Source organism: Sminthopsis crassicaudata, chromosome 3, assembly GCF_048593235.1.
Source record: "Sminthopsis crassicaudata isolate SCR6 chromosome 3, ASM4859323v1, whole genome shotgun sequence".
Classification (NCBI taxonomy): Eukaryota; Metazoa; Chordata; class Mammalia; order Dasyuromorphia; family Dasyuridae; genus Sminthopsis; species Sminthopsis crassicaudata.
The window spans coordinates 241,821,066-241,847,442 of NC_133619.1; the positions used below are offsets into that span (position 1 = coordinate 241,821,066).

Here is a 26,377-nt window from a genome sequence, read left to right on the forward strand (position 1 = left end):
CTAAAGTTTTCCCTCTCTGAGATTACTTGCTATCTATTTCATATATATCTTGAATGTACTTAGTTACTGCCATATTTATCTCTCGTTTTAGACTGTAAGCCTCTTAAGGGCAGGGACGGTTTTATGGCTTTCTTTGTATCCCCAGTGATTAGTACAATGCCAAACACAGTAAGCACTTAATAATTTTTATTGACTGCTATCTTTCCCCTACATCTAGTATTCATTCAAGTCTCATAGTCTACCTGAGAATTCCTAATTTTCAAGATTCAGCTCACATTTCACCTCCAACATGAGATCTTTTCTTTTCTAATCCCCACAAATCTATTTACTTACCTATGAGCAGTTTTATACACAAGGTGTTTTGCATGGCTTACACCTAATAGAAACTTAAATATTTGCTTAACAAGAATATGTAAAAGTTATTTGAAAGAGGCAGAATTATTATTGGTTTTTAAGTGATGTTATATACACAGGCCACAATGAAACCAACTATATTAGGGGACCAATTTTAAGGGTTTCTCAGAGGCTCCTCCAAAGCACATTTAGAAAGTTTAAGAAAACTAGTAAAAGTCAAAGTTAAGTCTATCTTTTGTTCTTCAGTCTTTTCAATAGTGTCTGACATGGATTCAAGAAGATGAATCTTCCTGACTTCAGGCTCAGAGCTCTAAACATTGCTCCACCTAATTGCTCTTCAATCCAGCTAGAAAATTCAATTATTCACCAACAAATGCTTAGTTCAAGTTATCAAATTATAGATTTATTTCTCCAGCAATAGCACACCTTTTTCACAGTGTCACATGGAGAATAGCAAACAAGACAATGCGCTGAATATTTCAGGCAACTAGTAAATGTTTAGTCAATGAATAATTTCACTACTTCAAAAATATACAGTACAACTTTTGAAAATGAAATCTATACCCCTTTCAATCTATGAAAAGATTTTGATCAAATCATTAGAATGCACTTTTTTTAAAACAAACTCTGAAATTGAACCTGATAAGAGATTTAACAACAGATGAGGAAAAATCAAAAATAGAACATTCAAAAGGAAAAGATGGCATTATATATTACAACCCAAATCTAAAGGGAAAAAGAAAGGAGAGATCCAACTACAAACTAGTTAATGCAACCAACCTGAAAGTATGATTATTCATTAAAATGAATTTTTAAAAATATAACAAAAATTTAGAAGTTCCTACCCCTAGCCGCTAGGCACTTTAGAAAACACAAGACTGAATAAAAATGGTTTTTGTCCAGTTAAGACTCATGATAAAGTATGGAATATAAGCACTGTGGCATAAATATGATATATGTGAATTAAAAAACAAAGCCACTTATACAATATATCAGTTTTATTAATCTTGCCTATACAGCTGTGCAAATAAATAGGATTATGTATATACACAAAGATATCTACATATACACATATATACCCATGTACTCTCATCCAGTCACAAGAACTTACTGGTGTCAAGTTGCTAGAGTTTTTCACACAGCCACCATTTTGTACAGCAGATGCTGGTGCAGTTGCCTCTTGGCCATCATTTTCTCTATGGTATAAGAAAAAGAACATGGAATGAAAAGATAGTGCATAAGGCTCTACTTGTATATAAGCTAATGAAATTTCCAGGTAATATTTAAAGTGGTCATTCCAAACCATAATTAGGATAGCTATTTTAAAGGTTTTTACAAAATTCTCAAAAACAAATTATACTTAATTAAATTATTAAACAAAGAATTCATCAAAGTACTAATGGACATATTTCACAGAGCACTTTTTGGATAGTAATGGGTGGCCAAAGAGACCAATCAAAACAATAACCCCCCCAAAAAATATTCACTGACACTAAGGGAAAAGTCTAAAATGATTTTATAATTCTTTTAAAAATGAACTATTTTTAGATCCTAGACAAATTAAGGGGTAAAAAACAAACAAACAAAAAAAAAAAAAAAACCACCCTTAATTAAGTAGTATACTCCTATTTCTACTATGGCAAGATAGTTAATCTTTAACAAGTTACTTAACCACCTCTGAGATTCCATTTTCTCATATGTCAAATGAAACACTAGAAATAAGAGGTAATCAGAATCTGAGTTCCCTTCCAACTCAGTTATTCTATGACATTAGTTGTTTTATATTTCTACTATAGTTTGTCCTTTAAGGACAGTGCTTATTTTGAAGTTTTTTTTTTAAGAAAAAGGGCTAAGATTTTGAGTTCCAGAGAAAATCAAATATCTATCATCCATCCACAGTGCTATCACTTTTCTCAAGTTTTTATTATTTTTTCTTTCATGGTCTGGGTTTATTTATTCATTAATTCATTCATTCAACTCACATTTTCAAGTACTATGCTATGTACTAGGCACTGTGTTATGTTATATATTGGGTATTCAATGTAAAATGAAAACATCCCTGTCCTCAACAGGTTTACATTTTGTAGACAATGAGCAGTATTTATGCATAAAAGTCAATACAAAATATTTGTAAAGCAGATGAAATATAATTTCTGATGTATAGGGAAAATAAGTTTGCTGTATAACATACCCCTTGAACTAAATTCTTTTTTTTTTTTTTGTCTCAAGTTTTTAAAGACAAAGTAGTGAAAGGATTAAAATCAAATTAGTAAGAACAGAAATTCTTAAAAACATTGGAAGGACAGATTCAAACTCTTGTATTCCTGAGGAAATGCAGCACCAATCCCCTTTGGTCCAGCCTTTAATTTCTATAGTCAAGGTACTTGTGCATTCAGTGCTTTACAAAGAGTTGTATTTAAATCTAAGTCAACAGAGTTATATCTACTATATACTACCTGTTTCAAAGATATCTATATAATATAAAGGCTTTTGTGTATTTGCTCAAAAAAACATAAAATACTAGCATAGTTACAGCAAAAACTCGCTTAAACACAGATAATGATGACACAGATTCAGGTACACTGTACTTTGAGTCAAATTACTTTATTTATTCATTCAACAAAGATTTATTAAGCAACCAAAACAGTAAAAATTCATTCACTATATCAGTCACAAAAATGGACATGAAGATGAATAAGTCCTTAACACAAAAAATTTAAATCTAACTTGAGAAAGAAGACATAAACAAATGTAAATAAGTACAATGTAAAATGAGATATATGTATAAATTATTTTTTTTTAAAAGGCAAGAGTTTGGAGGGAGAGTACTTTTTTTTCATTTGAGGATGGAAGGGGGCAACAAGTGGAAACAAAGAAAATCATGAAAGACTTAATGTAGTAGATGGCATGTTATGTCTATTCCTGAAACAGGCAGGATTTCACCAGGAAAAATTGGAGGGAGATGCATTCCATTCACTGGGAATAATATGGCAAAGGTACTAGTACCAGAAAACAAGGTAAGTGATTAGGAATAGCATGATAAAAGACTGGAAAACAGATTGGCATTAGTTTATGGAGTTTTCATTTTGTGAATACTTAACATGTTTAAGTCAAAACCAATCATATGATTTAGTCAAAAAGACTAAACGAAAGAAACTTCCTCTAATTATTAAGCTATTATGTTCAAAGTTTGAAAAAGTTGTATATGGCTTTAGATCTCTTTAAGAATCTGCATATTCTACCAACTATTTAAAAAAATTTTAAAAGATATGATTGAAATCTAATCATCATAATATAGTAAAACCATAATATGAAACATTAGCTTATAATACATTTAACAATCCAATAGTCTACAAGTGGCATTCAAAAGATGCTTCATCTCTCTCCTGAGCTCTAGGTACTATTACCAGCTTTATATATATTTTTTTCCTAAACCATCTCCTAACTTGCCTATTGCTGTTGAGAATGTCACCATTCTTCCAATAATAATCTAGGTGTCCTGACTCAGTCATTCTTGATTCTACCCTAAATCCTCCACTGCCTCATACCCATTAAGTAACCAACTCTTGGTAATTTTACCTCATCAATATCTGTTTGTTTCCTTCCATCTACTCATACCACAACTACCCTAGTTCAGGCTTTAATGATCTCCTTCTGATTGTTACTCTTAGGTATATCCCTCTCCAATCCATACTCCAAACAACGGTAAAATTAATATTTCTAAAGAACTGGTCTAACCAAAATTTTATTTATATATATATATATATACACATACATATTTTTTTTTTTTAATGCTGCCTAAAGGATAAAATGCAAACTTCTCTGTTTAGCATGTGAAACCTTTCACTGACTTCAACTTACCTTTCCAAACTGATTTAACATTACTACTGGACATGTACTCTACAGGTTACCCAAACTGGACTTCCTTCTCCCCATACATAAAAAATCAGCATCTGTTACCACTGCATAAGCTGTCCTTCACATCTAAAATGCTCCTGCTCTTCACTCTCCTGCTTTTCACAATCCCTAGTTTATGGCTCAGCTTCTTTGTCACAAGTATTCCTAATTCACAGCAGCACTCTTCCCACTAGAAAAGTTATTATATATTTATGTTATATATTTGTTTGTTATATATATTTAAAATGTAATGTTTTGAAGGGTAGAGATAATTTTCAATTTTATCTTTATATCCCAGCATCCAGTATTTACTAGGTAATTAATAAATGCTTACCAAATGTTTATTGAGATTTACTATTTAGTCCTACTTTTCTTTTATAGTCCAACACCTATCTTCACCTTCTACCCCACCTTCTTATCTTAAAATAAGGAAGGCACTAAATACAGAAACGCCACATATAACTTAAAATAAGAATTTAAAAACATGTTAACCATATCAGTAAGTCATTTTAAGTTCAAATGAAGCAATTTCTTAAACTTTTGTAATATGTCAAATACTCTGTAAATGTCAACAATAATATTAATAGTCAATATTATTACTATTAAAGATAGCCTTTAAAACAGTAAATATGAGGGATTTATATTTCTTTATATAAAAACAGAAAGGGGGCGGTTACCCAGTGAGGCACATAAAAAATTATTCTGGGCCTTTTTTTCCTTCCAAAATTAACTTTTTATTTTATATTCATATGTGGTGCAATGGACAGGGCACTAAATTTAGAGTAAAAAGACTTGAATTCAGATCTTGGCTTTTCCTCTTATTACCTGTATAAGTCACTTAAGTTATGTGTGGTTGTCTCCTCAATGATAAAATGAAATTGGAAAAATTGACTTTTAAGGCTCCTCACACCTCTGTATCTAAGAGCTTACAATACAATCAAAGATTAATTCTTGATTAAAGAAACATTATTCCTTCACATATCGCTGACAAGTTTTAACAAGTGATTTTTAAAAATTCCTTAAAAGAAGATGAAGGCTTCCTGAAGAAATACTTTAGCAACCATTATGATAGTGAACTAATCCTTGAGAGTAGTTTGCTTACTTTTAAACTGGACAATCGGAGGAGTAAGAAGTGTGGAGGGCATGCCGCACCTGTTCAAAACAAACCCTTTTCAAACCTATCTAACAAGGGGCTCTCCAAGGCCTCACACAAGAAACGAGAGTGATTACACAACATTTCTTTGTCTGGCGAGGGTCCCTCGTCTTACTTTTGGCTGGTGTCTGGGGCTGGGCTGGGCTCAGCTATCATTTCCGAAGTATCCCATCAGCAGTTGGGAAATCGATTTAACTGGGTCGTCCAAGAAGTCCTGCTCCGGGGGAGCCAGATGGGTCCAAGGAAGCCACTACTTTCTACACTCTCACCAGAAGAGCAGCTAAAGAAATTCTAGTAGCAGGGGGCGGGGCCGGGAAGGAAAAAGCAAATAGAAAAAAATTAGCAAATGCCAAAACCCGCACGCGCACGCACACACACACACACACACACACACACACACACACACACACACACACACACAAAATAACCCCATCCCCAAGCTTTTCTATCATCCCGAGTACAATCGCTATTTAACACGTATTTAGGGAGCTGGGAGAGGAGGGAGCGGGTGCTAATCACCCCAAGCTGGAGAACAGTCAACTTTGGGGGGGTGATAGTGTTTGTTTCTGGTAAAGGATTGGGGGATTTGTGTGATATTATTTGATTCAGTTTGGCTTCGCTTTCTCATAAAAGGGTGGCAAGCTGCGGCTCCCCACCCCCCCCGAACGCGGGCGGGCGACCTGCGTGCCCCAGGAGCGCGGGCACAGACAGCGTGGGAACGCTTCGGGGCCAGGGCCTCCCTCGGGAGGGGGGGTGGGGAGAAGGCTGCGGCCGCGGAAATGTGCCAGGGACCCCAGGACTGAGCTGAGAAGGAACTGCGGGGGCAGGGGTGGGAGGCTAGAGGGCTGGAAAGAGGAAAAGCTTGGGCTGGCGGATCAAACAGATGGGAGGCGCTGAGGCGCTTCCCCCACCCCCTACCTCGCCCCTACCCGCGGGGGCCGGCAGCCGGCCGAGCTCGCGCCCAGCGAGCTCTCCTAAGCTCGTGCTCCCGCTCCGAAGGCAGCCCGGAGGATTCCGTCTTCACTCGAAGCCCCGGGGGCCCAGGCCCCCAGCACTTTCCTAGCCCACCCCACCCCCACTTCCACTCCGACTCGGCCGCGCCAGCAACTGCCCCCCCCCGACCAATCGGGGAAGAACGAGCATGGATCACCTGGCACGATCCAGCCAATAGGAAGCCAGTTTAGATTCGCCTGGCGATATTGGCGCGGTGTTGATCCGGACTACCTCAAAAAAATTTTTCAAGACGTGGCTCTCGAGGCTCCGCCTATTCATCGTTCTGGCTCTGTCCGGGGTTCTAGCTCCGCCTTTTTCACAGGCCATCTGGGGCCCCAAGGTAGAAGCATTTATCCCCAGCAGGGATCTCCCGCCTGCAACAGGAACGCACGTTCCATATTTTTTGTTTCCGGGTGGGATAACCTAAGAATGAGTACTAGCAATCCTGTTTCCGGTGTGAACGGCGGTGGAGCTGCTGACGAGAGCGAAGCTGTGTGATGTGGACCCTCCGGGCCGCCGTCCGCCGCGGACTACCGCTGCTCCGTGCGGCCTGTAGCTTCCGAGAAGGATTTGCGCCAGCCCCTCGGGATCGCCGTGTCCACGCGCTCTCCACCTTCGGCGGCAAGAACCCGGGCAAAGGCAGGTTGCTTTCTGGGTCTGGAGGAGAGGCGATTGCCAGGAAAGGCCAGAAAGAGGAAGACGAGGAAGAGGATGAAACAGGAGAGGAAGATGAAGAGGATGAAGAGCTGCTGCTGGAGCGGGAGCCTTTGCTGCCCCAAGGGGCCCAGCGTGTGTTTTTGCTTCACCCGGATGTCAAATGGGGAACTAAAAAACCGACTCTGACTCGAGGTAAGTGACAGTCTTGAGGGCGGGGCTTGTAACCGGGAGGCAGACTTGGAAGAAGGGGACGGGGCGGGCCTCTGGTGGGCCGGGCTCTAAGCGGAGGGACCTGGGTGGATCCCAGTTTTATCTCTTGTCTTTGCTCTGGGCCAGCTAGTCCATTTAGTCGGGATTTATCTGTGTAAATCATTTTTTCCCTGCCTCCCACGCCCATAAAATTTCCTGAAATATGGAAAGGAGGGGGCTGGAGAGCAAATGTTGTTTTGTTTTTTTAATTCCCTGTTTATAAATATGTACAAATGAAGCGATACTGAGCCTCAGAATACAATTTTTTAAAATGCCTACTATGTGCCTGGCACTGTTAAGATCTGGGAACACAAAGACAGAAAGGAGACAACCCCTGCCCTGCTACGATTTACAAGCTAATATGGGAAAACAGTGTATTAATGGAAGTGGAGGTAGGGATCTTAAGAAGGCAGCTGGTAGAAGATAACAGGGGAATAAAAAAGTTAGAGACAATTTTTAGTTTGATATAAGACTAGAATTTTGGAAACATTAGATGTGATAGACCTCTGGAGAAATTGAATGGGAATAGAAAAAAAATATCTTTTTTCTCAGTGGTATATGGCATCTACACAAAAAAAATGGCCATATAAAAGTTATCATAAAAGAAAGTACCTAACTATTGTTCCAAAGGAAAATTAATTTCCCCAGAAGGCTGTTTGAAGTAGAATTTGAAATAACAGTGTGCACAGTTCAGGTAGAGATATGCAAATAAAATGACACCTCTTTCTGAAAGAAAATATTGATTAGGATGCCAATCCCATTCAAGTTTCACTCTTGTCCTGATTTCATGGACTAAAATAATCTGATTTACCAGGGCTTTAATTTTTCCACAAAGCTGAACTTCAGGTGGCTGAGGCAAAAACTCTAGTGCATACCCTGCTGAACTGGTCAGTGGAAGAGACAATGATCCTATCAACAAAAACTCCAGACAAGAAGCTGGTGTTTGGCAAGGGGAATTTTAAACTTCTGACAGGTGAGTGGGATTAGGAAGCATTGATATTGGATTTTATGTAGTATTGCACAAAGATTCCAATCTTTACTCTTGTGTCTCTTTCAGCTATGGTTATGAAAAGTCAAAAATAGTTCTTGATTATCATTATATAATGCAAATTTTGGTCTAGTATTGAAACCAGCTTCAAAGAACTGGTATAAAAGTACATTAGAAGATAAAAGTGACACATGAAGTGATTGTCATTAGCTTTTTCTTACATATAGCCTGATACAATTTAATTTAAAATAGAATAAATTATTAACAAAGATTTGATTACATGTTTATCATTTGTTATATTTTTAATATCTGGAGGGAATACATGAAAAGTGTAATGTCAGCCAAAACTATCTGAAGTTTAATCTCTTTAATCATAGCTTTGCATCAGAAATGGAATCAATCAAAAATATCCATCTTTGTCAACTTACCTTAAATTCAGAATCTACATTACTCTATCCCATCTTCCTCTTTTCTTATCACTGTCCTGTTTCTCTCTGCTCAGGAGAGCTCCTCTATTTAACCCGATTTGGCATGCCTTTCCCCCAGGTCTAGAACAATACTTATTTCCATAATATTCCCTCCAAGTACAAGTTCACTTTCTCTATAGAAACTTTCCTACACTAGGCAGTTGTCTGGTGGTAGAAAAGACACAGGCTTTAAAATCAAGACACCTATCCAAAATTGGATTTACTTGCTTCTTTACTCTTTTTACCCTCTCCTCTTTTTCCTCCCCTTCCCCCCATGAGATATTTATACTACAAAATTGTTGTGAGGAATAGATGCCATAATGTATGTAAAGAACTTTGTAAAGCATAAAGCATTACATCAATGCTAATTGTGACTGCTTCGCTACTTTATCTTGTTTCCATTTAGCCACTATGGCAGTTTGTTGATGTTATAATTTATATATTAAGAAAATAAGTTTCCAAAGTGCTAGAATGAGATCTTTGTAATATATTGTAATCCCAGAGTTCAAATTCTGTGATTTATTTGATTTTCTCTTTTCCTTAGAAAAAATTAGAGGATCACCACACATAACTTCTGTCTTCCTGAATGTAGAAAGGATGAGTCCATTAACAAAGGTATGATAATTTTTTGTTTATTTAGAGGGATGACTTGCAGTAAAACATGGAATAAATTTAAAACCTTGTAAGTGTAAACTTACAAAGTATAAACTTTGAAGAAGTGAAATTAAAATAAAATAATGCTTTTAGATCTAGCCCAAGGTACTTTCCTCAGTATCACATATATAACTGTCAGCTCCTTGAATCAAGAAGATAGCATTTTTTCCCTATAATTTTATATATTGAGAACTCTCCAGATCAGCTAGTGATCATCCATGTATATGGAAAGCAAAATGTATAATTTCTATTTATAATTGATAATCTTACCTTTCATTTAATTCCCCTTATTGCCCCAAGGTTTTGGAGAGTCTTAAGTAATAGTTCTATTTGGAGTTCTTTTCCCCATCTATGTTCAGAAAGAATTTTGTGGCCTTTTTAATATGTAGTATATATCCTTCTACCTCTCACTTTTTTTTTTTTTCATGTCTTTTTGTTTTTTGTTTTCTTAAAGAAAGAACTTGAAGCTGCCTGGGGAGTAGAAGTATTTGACCGATTCACAATTGTTCTTCATATTTTCCGCTGCAATGCTATGACTAAGGAAGCTAAACTTCAGATTGCTTTGGCTGAAATTCCACTTCTCAGGTACTTCCATATAATGGCTCTCTAAACAAAACCTTTATCGTGTCATCACTTGCATCTCCCCTAAGAAAGCTAGGTTTTTTCTTCTTAAAAAGTAAAATGTCCATCCTGAGAGAATCTCTCATTTTTTTTTGCTTTAATATATTTGTGTTAACATTTTACTACCAAAATTATTTTATGAAATAGAATCATTATGTTTGCACTAAAAATCATCTTAATGAGAGTAGATATCCATGTTAGTGCTTCATTTGTGGTGGTTTTCAAAAGCTATACAACAGAGCACAAGTTCTGTTAAAGCATGGTTTAATCTTCATCAGTGGTAGAAAGACCCATACCAACAAAATGATACCACAAAATGACATTCTTTAAAAAAAAAAAAGTATTATTTTTTGACATTTACTTTTTTCTCCCCTCAGGCAATTGGGGTTAAGACTTGCCCAGGGTCACATAGCTAGAAAGTGTTAAGTGTCTGAGACCAGATTTGAACTCCGGTCCTCCTAACTTCAGAGCTGGTGCTCTATCCACTGTGCCACCTAGCTACCCCGACATTTACTTTTATAAGATTATGATTTGGGGGCAGCTAGGTGGCGCAGTGGATAGAACACCAGCCCTGAATTCAGAAAGACCCAAGTTCAAATCTGGTCCCAGACACTTAACACTTCCTAGCTGTGTGACCCTGGGCAAGTCACTTAACCCCAGCTTCAGGGGGGGGGAATTAATAATAAGATTATGATTTTCATTTTTATTCTCCTCTCCCCAAAATGGCAGTCAATCTTGGTATTTGTTATACAGGTACAATTATATTAAACATGTTTTCTTTTTTTTTAATAGTATTCTTTCAAATACATGCAAAGATAGTTTTCAGCATTCACCTCTGCAAAACCTTTTGTTCCAGTTTTTCTTCTTCCTTTCCCTTGCCTTCCCCAAGACAGCAAGCAATCCAATATAGGTTAAACATAAACACATTTTCACATAAGAAAATTACAGATCCTTAAAGAAATATTAAAGAAAATCAATGGCAAATGATAAAAATTTTCTATAAATCTTGTGATTATTAATGCCGTATTATGTTCCTTTACATTATTACTCAGATATATAAGTGGATCTGAGATAACATTGATTTGGACTTTCTTTGTATCTTATGCAAGTCTTGCCCTTAAATTCATTACAGCAACTTGAAGGTTTTCCTCACTGTCTCCTGACAACAAAAATCATCAAAGGATCTTTCAAGTAGTCCATCTGGTATCTCTCGCCCTCACCATGTGACTAGTCTTTCTTCTATAATATATTTCTTATTTGTTAGATGAGGTACATCTATTGTCCTCTGTGCAGATTCATTTTCAGTTCTTTAAAAACAGTTTTGTTCTATATCTTATAGCTATAATCTTAAAATTTTAATGTAAGGACCTCTGGATCATGTCTTCATTCTTCAATTTATAGGTCTTTCCATCAACCCTACACTGTTCTGAATTTTTATATCTTGAGAACAGGGACTTTCTCAACTTTTTAAATGTTTTACATGATGGATCATTGATAAGGGTTTCTGTATTACATTTTTCAAAGAATCTTGAATGATTTTGATGTATAAATAAGAATTCATATGAGAAAATAGCCTTTAAGGTAGTAAGCAAACTCTAATTCTGACATGAATGTTTTCTTTGTATGGTGGTTACTTGCTATTTCTCTCTTTGTTCTGGTTAGTGTCATTTTCACTTCTTTAAGCACATCTAAGACTAATTTTAAAACCCAAGAATAGTTTTTACTATCTATAATAATGAAAAGTTAAGTATTTTAAAAAAAAAAAAAAAAACTTTGCAGACCTTCTCCATTTTTCTTCTCTTATAGTCCTACTTTCACTTTCATACTTAAATGTTCATCTTCTAGATGACTGTGTGATGGGATCTTTCCCTGAACTTTGTTTCACTGAGTTTTATCTATTAACTGCTTGTTTCTGAGACAGTTTTGTTTGTAATATTATTTTGAAGACTTTCTTTGTTAAGGTTTTACCACAAAGTTCATATTCGAAATTGTAAGTAACTTTGGCTCTCTCTATTAGGCAAGCAAGTCAAGTATTTGATAAGAAAACTGCTGTTAGGCTTTTTTTTAGTCTCCTTGTTGTGATAATTGGTTTACGGTTCTTTTTTAAACTTCTATATAAAATTATTATAGTTTACTATTCATTAAACTTCTTTTATTATTGATAACTTGTTTAGATAGATCAGGATTTAATTATTTCTATTACATACCTTTGCTTTTTCTCAATATAATTTCTTCTAGTTTAATACTAATTCGGTTCTTTGCTTTAACAAGTTGGTAGATTGACTATATATAATTTAAGATTGCCATCAATAACAAGTCGTTTCCTAACTTTTAAAATATGATCAGTTTCATTTTTTTGACAAAGACTTTGGCATAGTTTGCTCAAAATAATATTTGTTTATTATTTTTCATATTTAGAGACATGTTTAAGCTGCTTGATTGGCTTCCATTTTTTGTCACTTTCATATTTAGATTTTTATTTTGCCTTTTGACTAAAATTTTTATACTTCATATTATGAAGTTTGTATTTCTGTGATCAGTAGGTAAACTTGCTAAGTATTTTAAAACAATTTCACTCCTATTTCAATACCAGGTCAAATCTGAAAAATGAAGTTGCTCAGTTAGATCAGCAAGGTGGTGGCTCCCGCTATATCATGGGATCAGGTAAAACAAAATATTTCAGGCTATCTGTGGCTACAAATGAAGCCAGTAGCAAAACTGTTTACTGAACAAATAAATATATTGGGAATATATATATTTATTTGTTCAGTAAACAGTTATAACATTGTGAGTTTAGAATACATTCAAAATTGAAAAAAGATAATTCAGAATCCCATCATCTCTTGCATGTCTTATATATCCCCAAATATATTACTCACTAGCAAAGTACAGTTTTCTCAAATACCTAGCATGTGTATTGCAGTGAAAATATTGATCTATGCTTGACTTTTTTCCAACTTCTTTTAGAGCAGAAAGGTACTAGAGGCTATATGAGAAAAACAATAATGACCTCTTGGTTACTGGGAATTAGTAATTTAGAAAGGGATATGCTGATTCTATGTTTTTCTCCTTATAAAGACCTTTAATAAAAACTTTTTTTTTTCTACTTTCATCCTATTTTTACTAAAAAACAAAACCAAACTTTGCTTTTTAGGAGAAACACTCATGCAAATACAGCAGCGGGTCTTAAAAGAGAAAGAAATAAAAATTAAGAAAGCCCTGGAGAAGCTAAAGAAAAGAAGACATCTTCTCAGAAGTCAACGTAAAAAGCGTGAACTTCCCATTATTTCTATAATGGGATACACAAATTGTGGTAAGGAAAAAGTCTAATATGCATAGGATTTTTTATTTGTTTTTAGGGGTTTGTTTGTTTGTTTGTTTTTTAATTCTTCCTTGGATAAATTTTAGGATTTTCTATGTAGAAACATTAGAAGATTGAGAATATTTATTAAAAGCCAACACATATTTTGAATAAACTAAAAATAAGCTCCTCAGTGGGAAATTCTATTCTATTTGGACCAAATTAACATCAATCAAATATTCCTTAGCCTATTTACTCTCTATCATTTTAATAGGCACTTCTGGATAGTACTTTTTATGGATGTTTTCTGTTTTGAAAGTTTAGGATTATTGGTATTTAAGTAGAACAATTACTAGAAAGACAAAACCATTTTTTTAATTAACAAGATTTCATAGTCTTTTTTAAAGTTAATTATGTTCTTAAATTTATGTAAAACTTCTATAATTAATGTTCTTTATATAGCAAATGAAGAATAATTTATAGGACTAAATTTCTATTTCATTTATGTTTTGAAAGCATAGTTAAGTGTACCTTCAGCCTAAAAAAGAGGCCAAATGCTTGCTTGCTTGTATTAAAATGAAAGAATAAAAACAATTATCACAAGATTATAGATTTAGATCCTAGAGGTCCTCAAGTCCAACCCCCTTATCTTGTAAGTGAAGAAATTGAAACATGGAATATCTCATAGCCACACAAACTGAGGCAGAACCTCATGCAGGTCTTTCTAATTCTAACTTAGTATTTTCCTGTATTTTCAGAGCTCAAACATGAAGTTCATCTCAGCAAGGTAGTTTTGATGCTGTTTGGGTGGTTTAGATTCCTGGTGGTCTAGAGGTTAGTGGCTGTAAGAGAGTTATTAAGAATCCCCTTTAAATCGGCTGCAGATTTTAGGAGTGAAAGAATTCACTCACTCCCAAATATTAGTTGCAAAATAAAAATTTATTGTTAGATAGCAATCAGTTTAACCAGAGACTGACTTCTATAGTGGCAGATCTATGGAAAATGGAGTTTTTGCACTAAGAATGCAGTTCTCAATGGACAGAATGTCCTGACAGTAAAGGGACCTGCCAAGGTCAATCTGCAAAGACTTTAGTTGATGGAAGCTTATTATAATGGGTGTCTTGGTAGGGGCTGGGACAACCAGAACAGATCAAAACCATCGGGGTCTGGGAGAGTCCAAGTTGGCTCAGACCTACTAGGGACTGAGACAAGCCAGGATCTCCTGTTGAAATTCAAAGGGATGCTTTTTGACCAGAATTTGTAGAATCAAAGGCTCTGGCATCCTGGAAAAACAACTTGTCTGTGGAGGATATGCTTCAACCAGAAGGGACTGGAAATATGAAAGGAATCACAGATCAATAGGAAATTCACTTTCTTAAAGGGATCCCAACCCGCTTCAGTTTGAATCCTTCAAGGGCAAAATATGCCCATTTATTCTCTCTTTATTTCTCTGGAGCATTACCTCTATCTAATAAGTCAATTTTGTTCTCTCATTGCCTATGAAAGGTCATTTTACAGAAAAAAAAAAAACAAAAGAAACAAGATTTGAATCCCTCTGTTATTCCATCTTCCCCCAAAAAGGGTCCCAACTCTTCTTTGAACTGCCTTTTTCTTCCAATTTAACTTTTTTCAAAACAGCAACAGCTTTTTATTGTCTTTAACTTTATGCCCTTAACATCCTTTAACAGATTTATTTCATTTTGAAAGCTGACATTCCTACCAAATTTTTTATTAGTCTTTTGTTGCCTGACTATTTCCATCTTTGGTACATTTTAAACAATTTGATTTGGCTTACTCCATCTAAGAAATAATAAGTAATTAACATTTCTCAATAACTTCTCTTCATCTAGGAGCCAGAAGTTAAACTTATAATTTTAAGGTAACTGGATACTGTTCAGTCAAAGAGTTCCAGTCATAGAGCCTTTTGTTATCACTTACCCACTCTTCCCCATTTAAACAGCTACCATGGCTTCTTCTCATTTGCCACCACACAGTGCAGTATGCCAGCGATATAAAATATCATTGCCTTTTAATGTAAAGTACCCCATTAATGTTTGTATGGATCTTTATTGTCCTATCAGTTTGTAAGCTTGGGGAAGAAATAGTTGCTAGGTGCCTTATGCAAATACACAATATTATCAATTTTTTTTATTCTTATGAGAATATTTCAGTAAGTAGAAAAAAATAAAATTATAGAGGCACAAAGGACCCTAAAGATTATGAAGTGCAAGCTCCTTATTTTACAGAGGAGGAAAAGAGAACTCGGGGAAGGCTATGATTTACTACACACCTAAGGGCAGCATACTTTAAATTGCTTTATGGAAGAGAGGCAGCAAGGTATAAAAGCTAGAGAGTTAAGTCAGAAAGATGTGGGTTTAAATTCTGCCTCTGTCATATACTAATAAGGTATCCTGAGCAAGTAATTAGCTTATTAATGCTTCCAGTGATGCTTTAAGACTATAAATTATAATAAAATTGCTGATTTGCATTGGTAGAGGCAGAAATTTCCTATACTAATGAAATCACAGATCTGAATGAACTCAAAAAAGGTGAAAGATAATTACTCAGGTTCCCAAATGAATATGTGATCTCATTAATCCAAGAATTTCATCAAAAGATCAGCTCACCAAAAGCATTTAGCCTCCCAGAATAATTCTAGAGAGAAATTCAAAACCCTCTTCCCATTTTCTTAGTCTGCTTACCCTGTCCTTACTTCCTTCCTCTTAAGACAATTCATTTCTTTTCTAAACAGCTCTGGTTGATAGGAAATTTGACCTTAAGTTAAATATATCAGACTATGTCAGATAACCTTATTGAATGTGAATTTTAGAATGAAACAATCTCTGACTTCTAAACTTCCCATTTTATTTCACCAATTATTTCATGTATACTATGCAGAATTAAGTTCAGAATAGAAGTTTCCCTCATTACTCCCTTTCTGAAAGATGAGATTTCTAGTAAAGCAAGTCAGAAAGTTATCAGAGCTATATTTGTAACAGGAAGACATCTTTAAGAGATGTCTAAATAATTGAACTACCCCTCTACCCCATAACTACTATAACAGATCTTTGTGCAAGTTTTGAGATCCATATAGGAATTAATCATTTTTTTTCTCTTTAAGTAGGGTGGAACAAGGTATGAAACTATGCATTAATGTAGTGGTGTTTATATTATTGAAAAGAACAACCCCAAGGCTTCTTTTGCCATAGAAAAAATTATTTTGAATGGAAGCTTAATGTAGATTAATATTTTGTTTTTATTAATATCATTCTAGTCCACTAACTTGAAATGAGGAAAATAGAATTATCATTTAAAAAAAAAAAAAAGATGCAGGTCACAAATTGTTTATATCTACCTATCCTGCATGATTCTTGTCTACATCTTCCCATAAGTTCACTACCCAACATCGTGGAGTTTTCCTAACATTTTAAAGATGCCAGTTGACCAGCCTGGCTCTTTGCCTATCATTAACCCTTACTCTTTAAACAATCAGCCCATCTTCTCTCCCTCATAAAATTCCTTGATGAGATTTTTCACTCCTGCTTTTCAGACTTCATCATTGGATATATCTTTTAGCCACCTTACATCTAACATTTACTTCCCCATTGCCCTCTGTGTGACAGTCATTTTAAATTTTAGCAACATGGATAAAATATTTCTATTGAAAAATAGGCCCTTGCTTTCATGGGAAAATTTGCATCAATAAAAAATCTTGTTTTTTTCTTCAGGGCTGTTTAACCTACTCTTATCCTTCTGTTCAACTTTGGGCCCATCTCAATATCTATCTGTATAATCTATCCCAAATACACAAAATTATGAACATAGTTAATAAAATTATAATCTTAGCTCACAAATAAAAATTTTTGATTGTGTTAAAATATTTGATTTTGACTGCTCTTTTAGGAAAAACTACTTTAATCAAAGCTCTGACTGGGGATGCATCAGTTCAGCCTCGTGATCAATTGTTTGCTACTCTGGATATTACAGCGCATTCTGGATCTTTACCTTCCCATATGACTGTTGTTTATGTAGACACCATTGGATTCCTCTCTCAACTTCCTCATGATCTCATTGAGTCCTTTTCAGCTACACTGGAAGATGTAGCTTACTCAGTAGGTTAATATTATAAAAACTGCCAAGCAATGAAAGTTTTCTTCCTTTTTTTTTTTTTTTTTTTTTTTTTTAAGTTAATATATTTTGTAAGCATTTATCTCTCCAGCAACTAGGTGACTCAGTTGATCAAATTCTAGGCCTGGCGTCAGGAAAACTTTAGTTCATATCCATTCTCAGATACTTACAGTGTGGATAAGTCTCATAAGTTGTTTGCCTCAGTTTCCTCATCTATAAAATGAGGGTAATAATAGCACTTATCTAGCAGGGTTGTTGAAGGATCAAATGAGGTGTTAATTGCATGATGCTTAGTACATTTCAAGTGAATGCCAGGAATATCCGATCAAATTGTCAGTAACAAAGGGTTCTAAATGTCATATTTGTTAAAACTGGCATGAATAAATAACTTTAAAAATAACCACAAACTTAGTTAATCAAAAATATTGAAGAAATTAAAAGAAGTAAAATCTTCGATATTTAACAAGATTAATGATTTAACAAAAAAAAAAAAAATGCTTTTGTTTTCCATGTTCTTCCAAGTATTATCTGAAGTTCTACTATGTCTGGCTTTGTTTTACTTACCTTAATTTCATATCTTTACGTTTTTATATCTTCTAATATTAGCATTTATATAGTAGCTATTATGTGCCACATATTGTGTTATCTACTTTATAAATATGATCTCATGTGAGCCTCACAACAGCACTGCCAGATAGGTGCTATTATCACTCCCAGTTTACAGTTGAGGAAACTGAGGCAAACAGAGGTTAGTGACTTATCCAAGGTCACATAATTAGTATAATTCTGAAGCCATATTTGAACTCAGATCTTCCTTACTCCAGGCCCAGAGCTATCCACTATGCTACCAACTTGCCTCATTTCCAAATATATTCTTCCTCTCTTCTCTTACTCAGAAAGCCACCTCTTTTAACAAAAATTTTAAAAGGAAGGGGAAAAAGCAGTTCAGTAAACAGCCAGGACAGAACCTTGTCTAATAATACATGAGATTTTACATTCCCATAGTACCCTATTTCATCATTAAAAGAACAAAAGTTTTAGCTTTGTTTTACAAGTAACTTTTTTGATTCAGGCTTGCAGGAACAAGTCATATGATGTCTTTAAATCCCTTTTAGTACTATAGATAATTCAAAGTGAAATCTAATCATTGTGACCTTTTGAGACAGAGAACTAATCCTTTATTTATAGAAAAATACATTACCACATGTCTGTTTTGTTGATCTTGTAGACTTATTATGGAAACTGTCCTCATGTAACCATATGTGTTTTATAGGATGTAATAATCCATGTGAGAGACATAAGTCACCCTGAGACTGACCTCCAGAAAGCAAGTGTTTTGTCTGTTCTAAAGAATCTGAATCTGCCAAACCAGTTACTAGATTCAATTATAGAAGTTCATAACAAGGCGGACTTAGTAGAAAGGTAAGAGGAAAAATGCAGTATTTTAAACTTATATTTTTTTCCACATCCTTCTCTTTTTGCTGAAATTTTCCTTGGTAGACTATTTAGTACCCTTCCTCTTTTCTTGAAACTTTCTCATCTTCAGTTCTTCCATGAGGTGGATTTCCTTATATACATGAAAAGAAAGCTCTTCTAGTTATAATATAGGTACTACGTGGTATCTATAATGGCTTTCCCATGGATTAGTTTTTTTTCAGTCATGTAGACCAGGCTCTTTCACTCCTCAGATGGTAAAGAATTAGAGGTTTTTAGAATTCCAGCTGGCAAGGGTAGTGTAGAATGCCTAATATTCATCATTTTTTCAGTTACCTAGGCTAATCTTATGTCTCACTCCCTTCTTTATTAGCTGATTAACCTAGCTTCATTGCTTCTTCATATACCTTTAACAATGCTTGCCAGTCTTACCTTTGTTTTTCAGCTATGAATCTACAGAACCAAATGCTATAACCATTTCTGCTCTTCTTGGACATGGATTGGAGAAACTGAAAGCAGAAATAGAAAGTGCAGTTTTGAAAGCAACTGGAAAAAAACTTCTCACTCTTAATATAAAGCTGGAAGGAGCTCAGCTAAGGTAAATAGAGAAGTAACAACCATAGTTAACTGAAAGAATAATTGCTACAGTGTCATCACTGGATTGATTTTAAAACATGACTTACAAAAAAGAAAAAACTTAATTAATAAAACCTAAAATAAACAACTGCTTAAAAAGCTTTATAGTCAGATTTTGCATTTTCCTGAGAATAAAGAGAAAGTTCTTATGTCTGAAAGTAATTAAATTTTGGAGTCTAAAAATTGGTTTTTGGGGGTTTTTTGGGGTTTGAAGCAATTGGGGTTAAGTGACTTTGCCCAGGGTCACACAGCTAGGAAGTGTTAAGTATCTGAGACCAGATTTGAACTTCAGGGCTGATGCTCTATCCACTGCACCACCTAGTTGCCCCTAAAAATTGTATTCTTGAAGAAATCTAGGGTAGGTGCCATAACATAACTACAGCAGCATCTAAAACCCTTGCAGAGTAATCTAGCATATGGACCAGGAAATTAAAGATAATATCTGGAATGGGAAATAGAAAACAATAGAAAGTTGGTAGTAAAGGACTGAATGAAAGTATAATTGGATAAAGGGTATTTGACCTAGTCAGACCCAATCTTGAGGGAAAATTAACAAAGTTATGGATTTATATACAAATTTAACAAGAAATAATCTAGAAGGCCAAGACTTCAGAACATCAGCTAATTACATTCGGGATAGAAAGTACTTTAACATTAGCCTGGGAAGTTTAATGTACAGAAGTCAGGTACAGAAATGGAGAGTGGATTGGAGGGACCCAATTGTAATCATTCATTATTCGGTATCCTCTAGGAAAGAGGTCTGCAGAGAAGCTCTATCTTCTTTAACAGTATTATAAGTAGCTTGGATAAAGGAATAGATTTTATACTTCTCACCCAGATTACAGAAAACTTGGAGGAATTTCTAAAACACTGGATAAAAATCTTGACAGACTAGAACACAGCACTCTAATCAGATGAATTTTATTGGAAATAAATGCAAAAGTCTTACATTTGAATTAAATCAGGCAGGCATCAATAGATAAAAAATATATAGAGATTTTAAAAGACTGCAACTCAGTAGGAGTCAAGAATATATTATGAAATCACTCAAAAAAAGCATTTTAGTGTATTAACTGGCGGTCACTACTGGGGACACAGAAACAAAAACAAAACAGGCTTTGCTCTCTACTATCTTCCATTGAAGAGAAAAACATCCCACAACTAGGGCAAACAGAATAGTTGAACTTTGGAAGCTGATGATATCACAAAGATAGAAGTGGACCCAGGGACAGAATCCTAGAGTATACCCACATAGAAGAGATGGGCTTGAATGATAATCTGGCAAAGGAAAGTAAAAGATAAAAGAAATAGAAAAAACTATCACTTAAACTAGGAAGTGTAGTTTCTAGGAGGAGAGGTTGAGCAATGTTGTCAAATGCTGCAAGCACTCAGGAGTGATGGAAGGCCATTCGATTTTTGGTAACCTTAGAACTATTTCAGCCAAGTTTTGAGGTTGTAAAGTCAGATGCTGTAGTCTTCTGGCTTGGTTTTCTGGAGGTCTCTGGACTAGCCTTCATTTCAGTTGAGTAATCACCAAGAGAATAGCCAGGTATTAAAGTCCTAATTCTTTTATTGTCTCCTTCAAAGTCTAGTTTCCTTGCCTGGGGCCCAGCTAGCTTTCTTGTGGCATTCAGGTGGGCTTTGGTCTCAATGGAGAAATGCAGGAGGCCAGCCACCAGGATGGTGTGAGATGGAGTAATCTCTTGAATCTGAGGGCTTGTGCTCACAAAGGTGGACGATGTAATGAATTTGTCTCTGAATCCTTCTGAGTCTGTACCAGTCTCTCCCAAAGTACAGGAAGAAGGAGAGCCACCAGGAGCCTGATCAAAGATGGAATGAATCTGTCTCTACAAGTCCCACCTTGGCTGAGTTGTCCCAGTTTATATGTTCTATTATAATTAGATCCTTTACAGTATACTGAGTATAAACCAATCAATATATCACTAGGGAACCATTATTTGTTGTAAGATTAATCAGTCATACTGAACTAAGAGAACTATTAATCACCATACTAAGCTAGATAACTATTGTCTTATCAATTCCACTGACTTAATATGTTGTAAGAATCCTTGTTTCAGGTACAGAATTCTGGCCCATAACAAGATGCTAAACTACAGACAACTGATTTACAGGATGTAATTGCTGTAGACAAGCTTTAATGTGATGTTGGCTGTGAAACGATGGAGACATCTAGGGCTTATAACTTCTTTGAAACCATAGGTCAATTGAAGAATCTTCTAAGGATAAGAAATACTAGGCATGTTTGTAGGCAACAAAAAAAAGAAACCAAATAGATGGGAATTCTTAAAGAGTAGAGGCTGGGGGAATGATTGAGGGAACAAAGTGCCAAAGGATATGGGCAGGGATAATATCAAGAACTTAAATAGAATTAATCTTTAGGGTGTCCAGAAGACCTAACCCTTCTTTCTGTAATTAGAGAATAGAAAAGAAGGGGCAGCTAGATGGTGCAGTGAATAGAACATCAGCCCTGAAGTCAGGAGGACCTGAGTTCAAATCTGGTCTCAGACACTGAATACTTCTTAGCTGTATAAATAACCCTGGGCAAGTCACTCAACCCCAATTGCATCAAGGGGGAAAAAAAAAGACAATTTGCTAAAGAGAATAGAAGAGTGAACAGTAGAAAATGTCAAGAAGTTTTAAGAATTATAATAGAGGATAGAAAGCTTATGATAAATAGTGTATTTTTCTCTCTTCTAAGAGGAAGTATACTGTGAGTGAATGAGGAAAGAAAGTATAAAACAGTCTATGTGAGGAGTGTGAGATTCAATTATGGAAGAAAGTAAAAAAATTATCTTGCTACAATAAGGTTCTAGTTGAGATTATAGAATATAAAGTTGTAATAGACATAGGTTATGTGATACTTCAGTTATGTTATAGTGTAAACTCCTCAAATAGGGATTAGGCTAGATGGGTACAGCTAACTTTTTCAACTTTGAATTTCTCATGCTATTTAGCAGTATATTAGTAAAAGTAGAAAAGAGGGATGGTGAGCCATTCCAGGCTTTGATTCTGGCAAGGCATTGGGTGGCAATAGAGCAAAAGATTCAAGAGCAGAAAATAGTTTATGCTTGAACTAGTTAACTTATAGAGTTATGATTAGGAAGAAATGATAAAGTGAAACCAGAGCATTGAGAAATAGAGAAGTTAAAGACCCCAATGAGATAAAATAATAGTTTTAGGAAGAGTAAGTTACAAGAATATAGATAGTAGATTATGATCTACGATAGTACTTTGAGGAATTTAATAGTTCTTGATAATAAGGTAAAAAACTTGCTAAGTGATCAAGGATTTAGAGTTTCTTTTATATAGTTGAAATGAAGTGAAGGTATTAGTCATGGGACTTGAGAAGGTTAATGAAGTGGAAGGCCAGAGTGTTTGAGGAAACATCAGCATGTCTTGTGACATCCTCCAGGTAGAAGGGCAAGTGTTAGAGCAGACCAAGTCTATGACCTAGGTGCTACACTGCTTGAGAAAGGGGGAAAAAAAAAAAAAGCCAGCTTAGAATCAGAAAGTTTAATTTTGAGGAGTTCTTCACACACACACACAGTTCCCTAATTTGGACAGAGTAAACCTCAAAAGACTCCTTATCAGAGGGAGGATCTAGAAGCATGTCTATTCTTCTTCCTATTCCAGAATGAGAAAAATCAATATGAAAAAGGGTGCGTCTGGTACTGGAGAGAGTAGTTAAGGATGTAATGTTTTTTAGGAGAATAATAAGTGTCAGAATAAGTATCAGAATATAGCAAGTAATACAGGGGAAAAAAGACACAACCCCTCCTATATGAATTCTTGGGAAAACTGCTCTTTTTCTCTCTCTCTTTTTTTTTTTTTTTTTATTATAGATTTTTATTTACAAAACATATGCATGGCTAATTTTTGAACACTGACCCTTGCAAAACCTTCTGTTCCAGATTTTCCCTTCCTTCCCCCAAACCCCTTTCCTACATGGCAGATAGTCCAATACATATTAAAATATATGTTAAATCCAATGTATGTGTATTCATCCTGCTGGTCATTTCTTACAGAACAATAATATTCCATAACATTCATATACCATAATTTACCCAACCATTCTCCAATTGACGGGCATCCATTCATTTTCCAGTTTCGAGCCACTACAAAAAGGGCTGCCACAAACATTTTGGCACATACAGGTCCCTTTCCCTTCTTTAATATTTCCTTGGGATATAAGCCCAGTAGTAGCACTGCTGGATCAAAGGATATGCATAGTTTGATAAATTTTTGGGCATAATTCCAGATTGAAACATCTTTTCATATGACTAGAAATAGTTTCAACTGCTTCATCTGAAAATTGTTCATATTCTTTAACCATTTATGAATTGGAGAATGGCTTGATTTCTTATAAATTTGAGTCAATTCTCTATATATATTGGAAATGAGGCCTTCATCAGAATATTTAAATGTAAAAATATTTCTCAGTTTATTGCTTTTCTTCTAATTTTGTCTGCATTAGTTTTGTTTGTACAAAAACTTTTTAATTTAATATAATCAAAATTATCTATTTTGTGATCAGTAATGATCTCTAGTTCTTTTTTGGTCACAGATTCCTTCCTCTTCCACAGGTCTGAGAGGCAAACTATCCTATATTCTTCTAATTTATTTATAATATCATTCTTTATCCCTCGATCATGAACCATTTTGATCTTATCTTGGTATATGGTGTTGTGTGGGTCAGTGCCTAGTTTCTGCCATGTTAGTTTCCAACTTTCCCAGCAGTTTTTATCAAACAGTGAATTCTTATCCCAAAAGCTAGGGTTTGGGGGTTTGTCAAACACTAGATTGCTATAGTTATTGACTATTTTGTCCTGTGAACCTAACCTATTCCGCGGATCAACTAGTCTATTTCTTAGCCAGTAGAGTAGCAAATGGTTTTGATGGCCCACTGCTTTGTACTATAGAAAAACGGCTCTTTTTCAAGGTAAAAGTTTTTAATGTGAAATGTAAATTGGTGGCATATAGCATCAAATGGATTAATGATTTTCATAAAATATTATCTTTTACTTATAGCTGGCTTTATAAAGAAGCAACTGTACAGGAAGTTGATGTAATGCCTGAGAATGGAACAGCCAATGTAAAAGTCATCATAAGTAATTCAGCTTATGGCAAGTATAGAAAACTCTTTCCAATGTAATAATGTATTCATTATAGTATGTAACTACTCAGTGTTTTAAGCATTCTGAAGGAATGTTGCCTAAATACCAAAATAGCTACTCCACTCTGCCTTTCATTTAAGATATGTTTGCTGCTATGTTGAAGTAACAATGATGGCAAGCTCACCTTTAAAATGGATGTCAGATTATGTTAATTCTGAGTTGCTTTATATAGATAAAAAATACACTGGTTGAATCACTTTCTAGAAATTTGTTAGATCTAGAGTGCTGCCTTCACCTGTTTTTTAATCTGTAAATAAATATTTATGTTATTTTTGAGCTTTTTAAATCTTGGGGATTTTGTTTGTTTTTCTTGGGAGAAGAATCATGGTAACAAAAAGCCAAAATTTGCCTATCCAGCCATTATATTCCTACGATAACAGAAATTTTATATAATATTAAACTTTCTTTCCTCCCTCCCCATCCATGGCAATCAATATTTTCAAGTTAACACAATTTCATCATTCAGGGGAACTGAAAAAAATATTTCTACCTATACCTCCTTAAACATTCACCCTATCCCAGTTAACTCATTCTTTTTTAAATAGAAAGATAGAAAATGGTTGTATTTCAGGGTTTATGCTAAGTAACACCTTATCTTATTTGTTTCCCAATTATTTTCCTATCTAGGCTCAATTATTATTTTCATTTCCTCATTCTTTTTGTTCTTACTATGCATATCACACTATCCTAATCTTAAGCTTTGTACTTACAAAGTTAAGAATTGCATAGGCCTTGCCTTCAGAAAACTTGCCTTTTACTAGGACTAGGTGAAGAAGTGGAGGAAGGACGAAAACATTTTATACAAGTTAGGGAATGATGAGGGCATATCTTCACCACCACCCTTTTGCCTACTCTTTTTCAGATCCCCAGACAAAACAAGATTGTGTTTCTTGTTTTGAGATTGTGATTTTCTCTCTCTCTCTCTCTCTCTAGGTCTCGATCTTGCTCTCTCTCCTTTTCCTCTTCCTCTTTCTCCTCCTCCTCCTCCTCCTCCTCTATTTTATTACTATTAATTAATTACTATTAACACCATTATTATTAATGGTAATAGATGGATTGGGAAGCTATGAGGAGAACTGGGAATATAGCAGATGAGAAAGGAAGAAAGCAAGTAAGAGTGGGGAAAAAGGGAACTAGAAGGAAAGCAGAGGATACCTCTAGAGGCAAATATTAATGGGTAATAGTTGTAGAATTTTTTAGGTCATTCAGTTATCCACCAAATTCCTTTGACTCCTTTACATTTTAGGAAAAGTTGATTATACTTGATCAGATTATTCAGAAAAACAGATAATATGTATCTTACCCTCCCCTTTAATTTGGATTTGTAAACATTGCCTAATAGTCATCCAGTTACTAAGGAAATGGATTCATTCCTTAAGTTTAATGGTTTCCAACAAAGGAAAAAAAGAAGCACATTTAGGTTTTTTGAAAGGTAGTATTTGAGAAACAGTAATTAAACATCTAATATTTTTGAAGCGTTTCCCCCTTTTTTAAAATCAAAGCTCCTATAATAACTATGCTATAATGAAAAAACTATAAACATTAAAAAATTCATCCTTATAAATTTCTGTGAAATTTTAAATGGTTCATTTTAGCAGACAAATAAAATGGCTTTGGTACAAAATTCATCTTTTCCTAATTAAGATAGGA

The 26,377-nt window shown here is 34.9% G+C and overlaps 2 protein-coding genes across 5 annotated transcripts in view; one reads left to right on the forward strand and one right to left on the reverse strand.

The window, feature by feature from the left end:
* Window positions 1–6,727, reverse strand: part of LOC141561128 (cohesin subunit SA-2-like) — a 124,292-nt gene extending 117,565 nt beyond the window's left edge. For 2 of the 4 annotated variants that reach the window (XR_012487976.1, XM_074300258.1), the window contains exons 1-3: window positions 6,334–6,526; window positions 5,520–5,695; window positions 1,466–1,550 (exon numbers count right to left, since the gene is read on the reverse strand). Coding sequence is in view for 3 of the 4 variants with exons in the window: in XM_074300258.1 (XP_074156359.1) it covers window positions 1,466–1,550; window positions 5,520–5,560 (126 nt within the window). In the remaining variant the exon portion in view is untranslated. Of the gene's footprint in view, window positions 1–1,465; window positions 1,551–5,519; window positions 5,696–6,322; window positions 6,527–6,554 lie in introns of those variants that run through there. The other 2 variants (XM_074300259.1, XM_074300260.1) reach the window with 2 other exon arrangements.
* A 167-nt stretch (window positions 6,728–6,894) lies between these two features.
* Window positions 6,895–25,013, forward strand: GTPBP6 (GTP binding protein 6 (putative)). The gene is made up of 10 exons (XM_074300265.1): window positions 6,895–7,246; window positions 8,139–8,276; window positions 9,303–9,373; window positions 9,867–9,997; window positions 12,627–12,697; window positions 13,188–13,346; window positions 17,238–17,446; window positions 18,736–18,884; window positions 19,342–19,494; window positions 24,582–25,013. Exons 1-10 carry the CDS (start codon window positions 6,895–6,897, stop codon window positions 24,703–24,705), a joined length of 1,557 nt encoding a protein of 518 aa, XP_074156366.1. The 3' UTR covers window positions 24,706–25,013.
* The last annotated feature ends 1,364 nt before the right edge of the window (window positions 25,014–26,377 follow it).

Bases quoted from the DNA above. Each gene is read 5' to 3' on its own strand.
- GTPBP6 (XM_074300265.1), top strand. From the start codon at position 6,895: ATGTGGACCCTCCGGGCCGCCGTCCGCCGCGGACTACCGCTGCTCCGT. The intron at 7,247-8,138 runs GTAAGTGACAGT...TTTTCCACAAAG, and splicing joins AAAACCGACTCTGACTCGAG to CTGAACTTCAGGTGGCTGAG. The intron at 9,374-9,866 runs GTATGATAATTT...GTTTTCTTAAAG, and splicing joins GGATGAGTCCATTAACAAAG to AAAGAACTTGAAGCTGCCTG.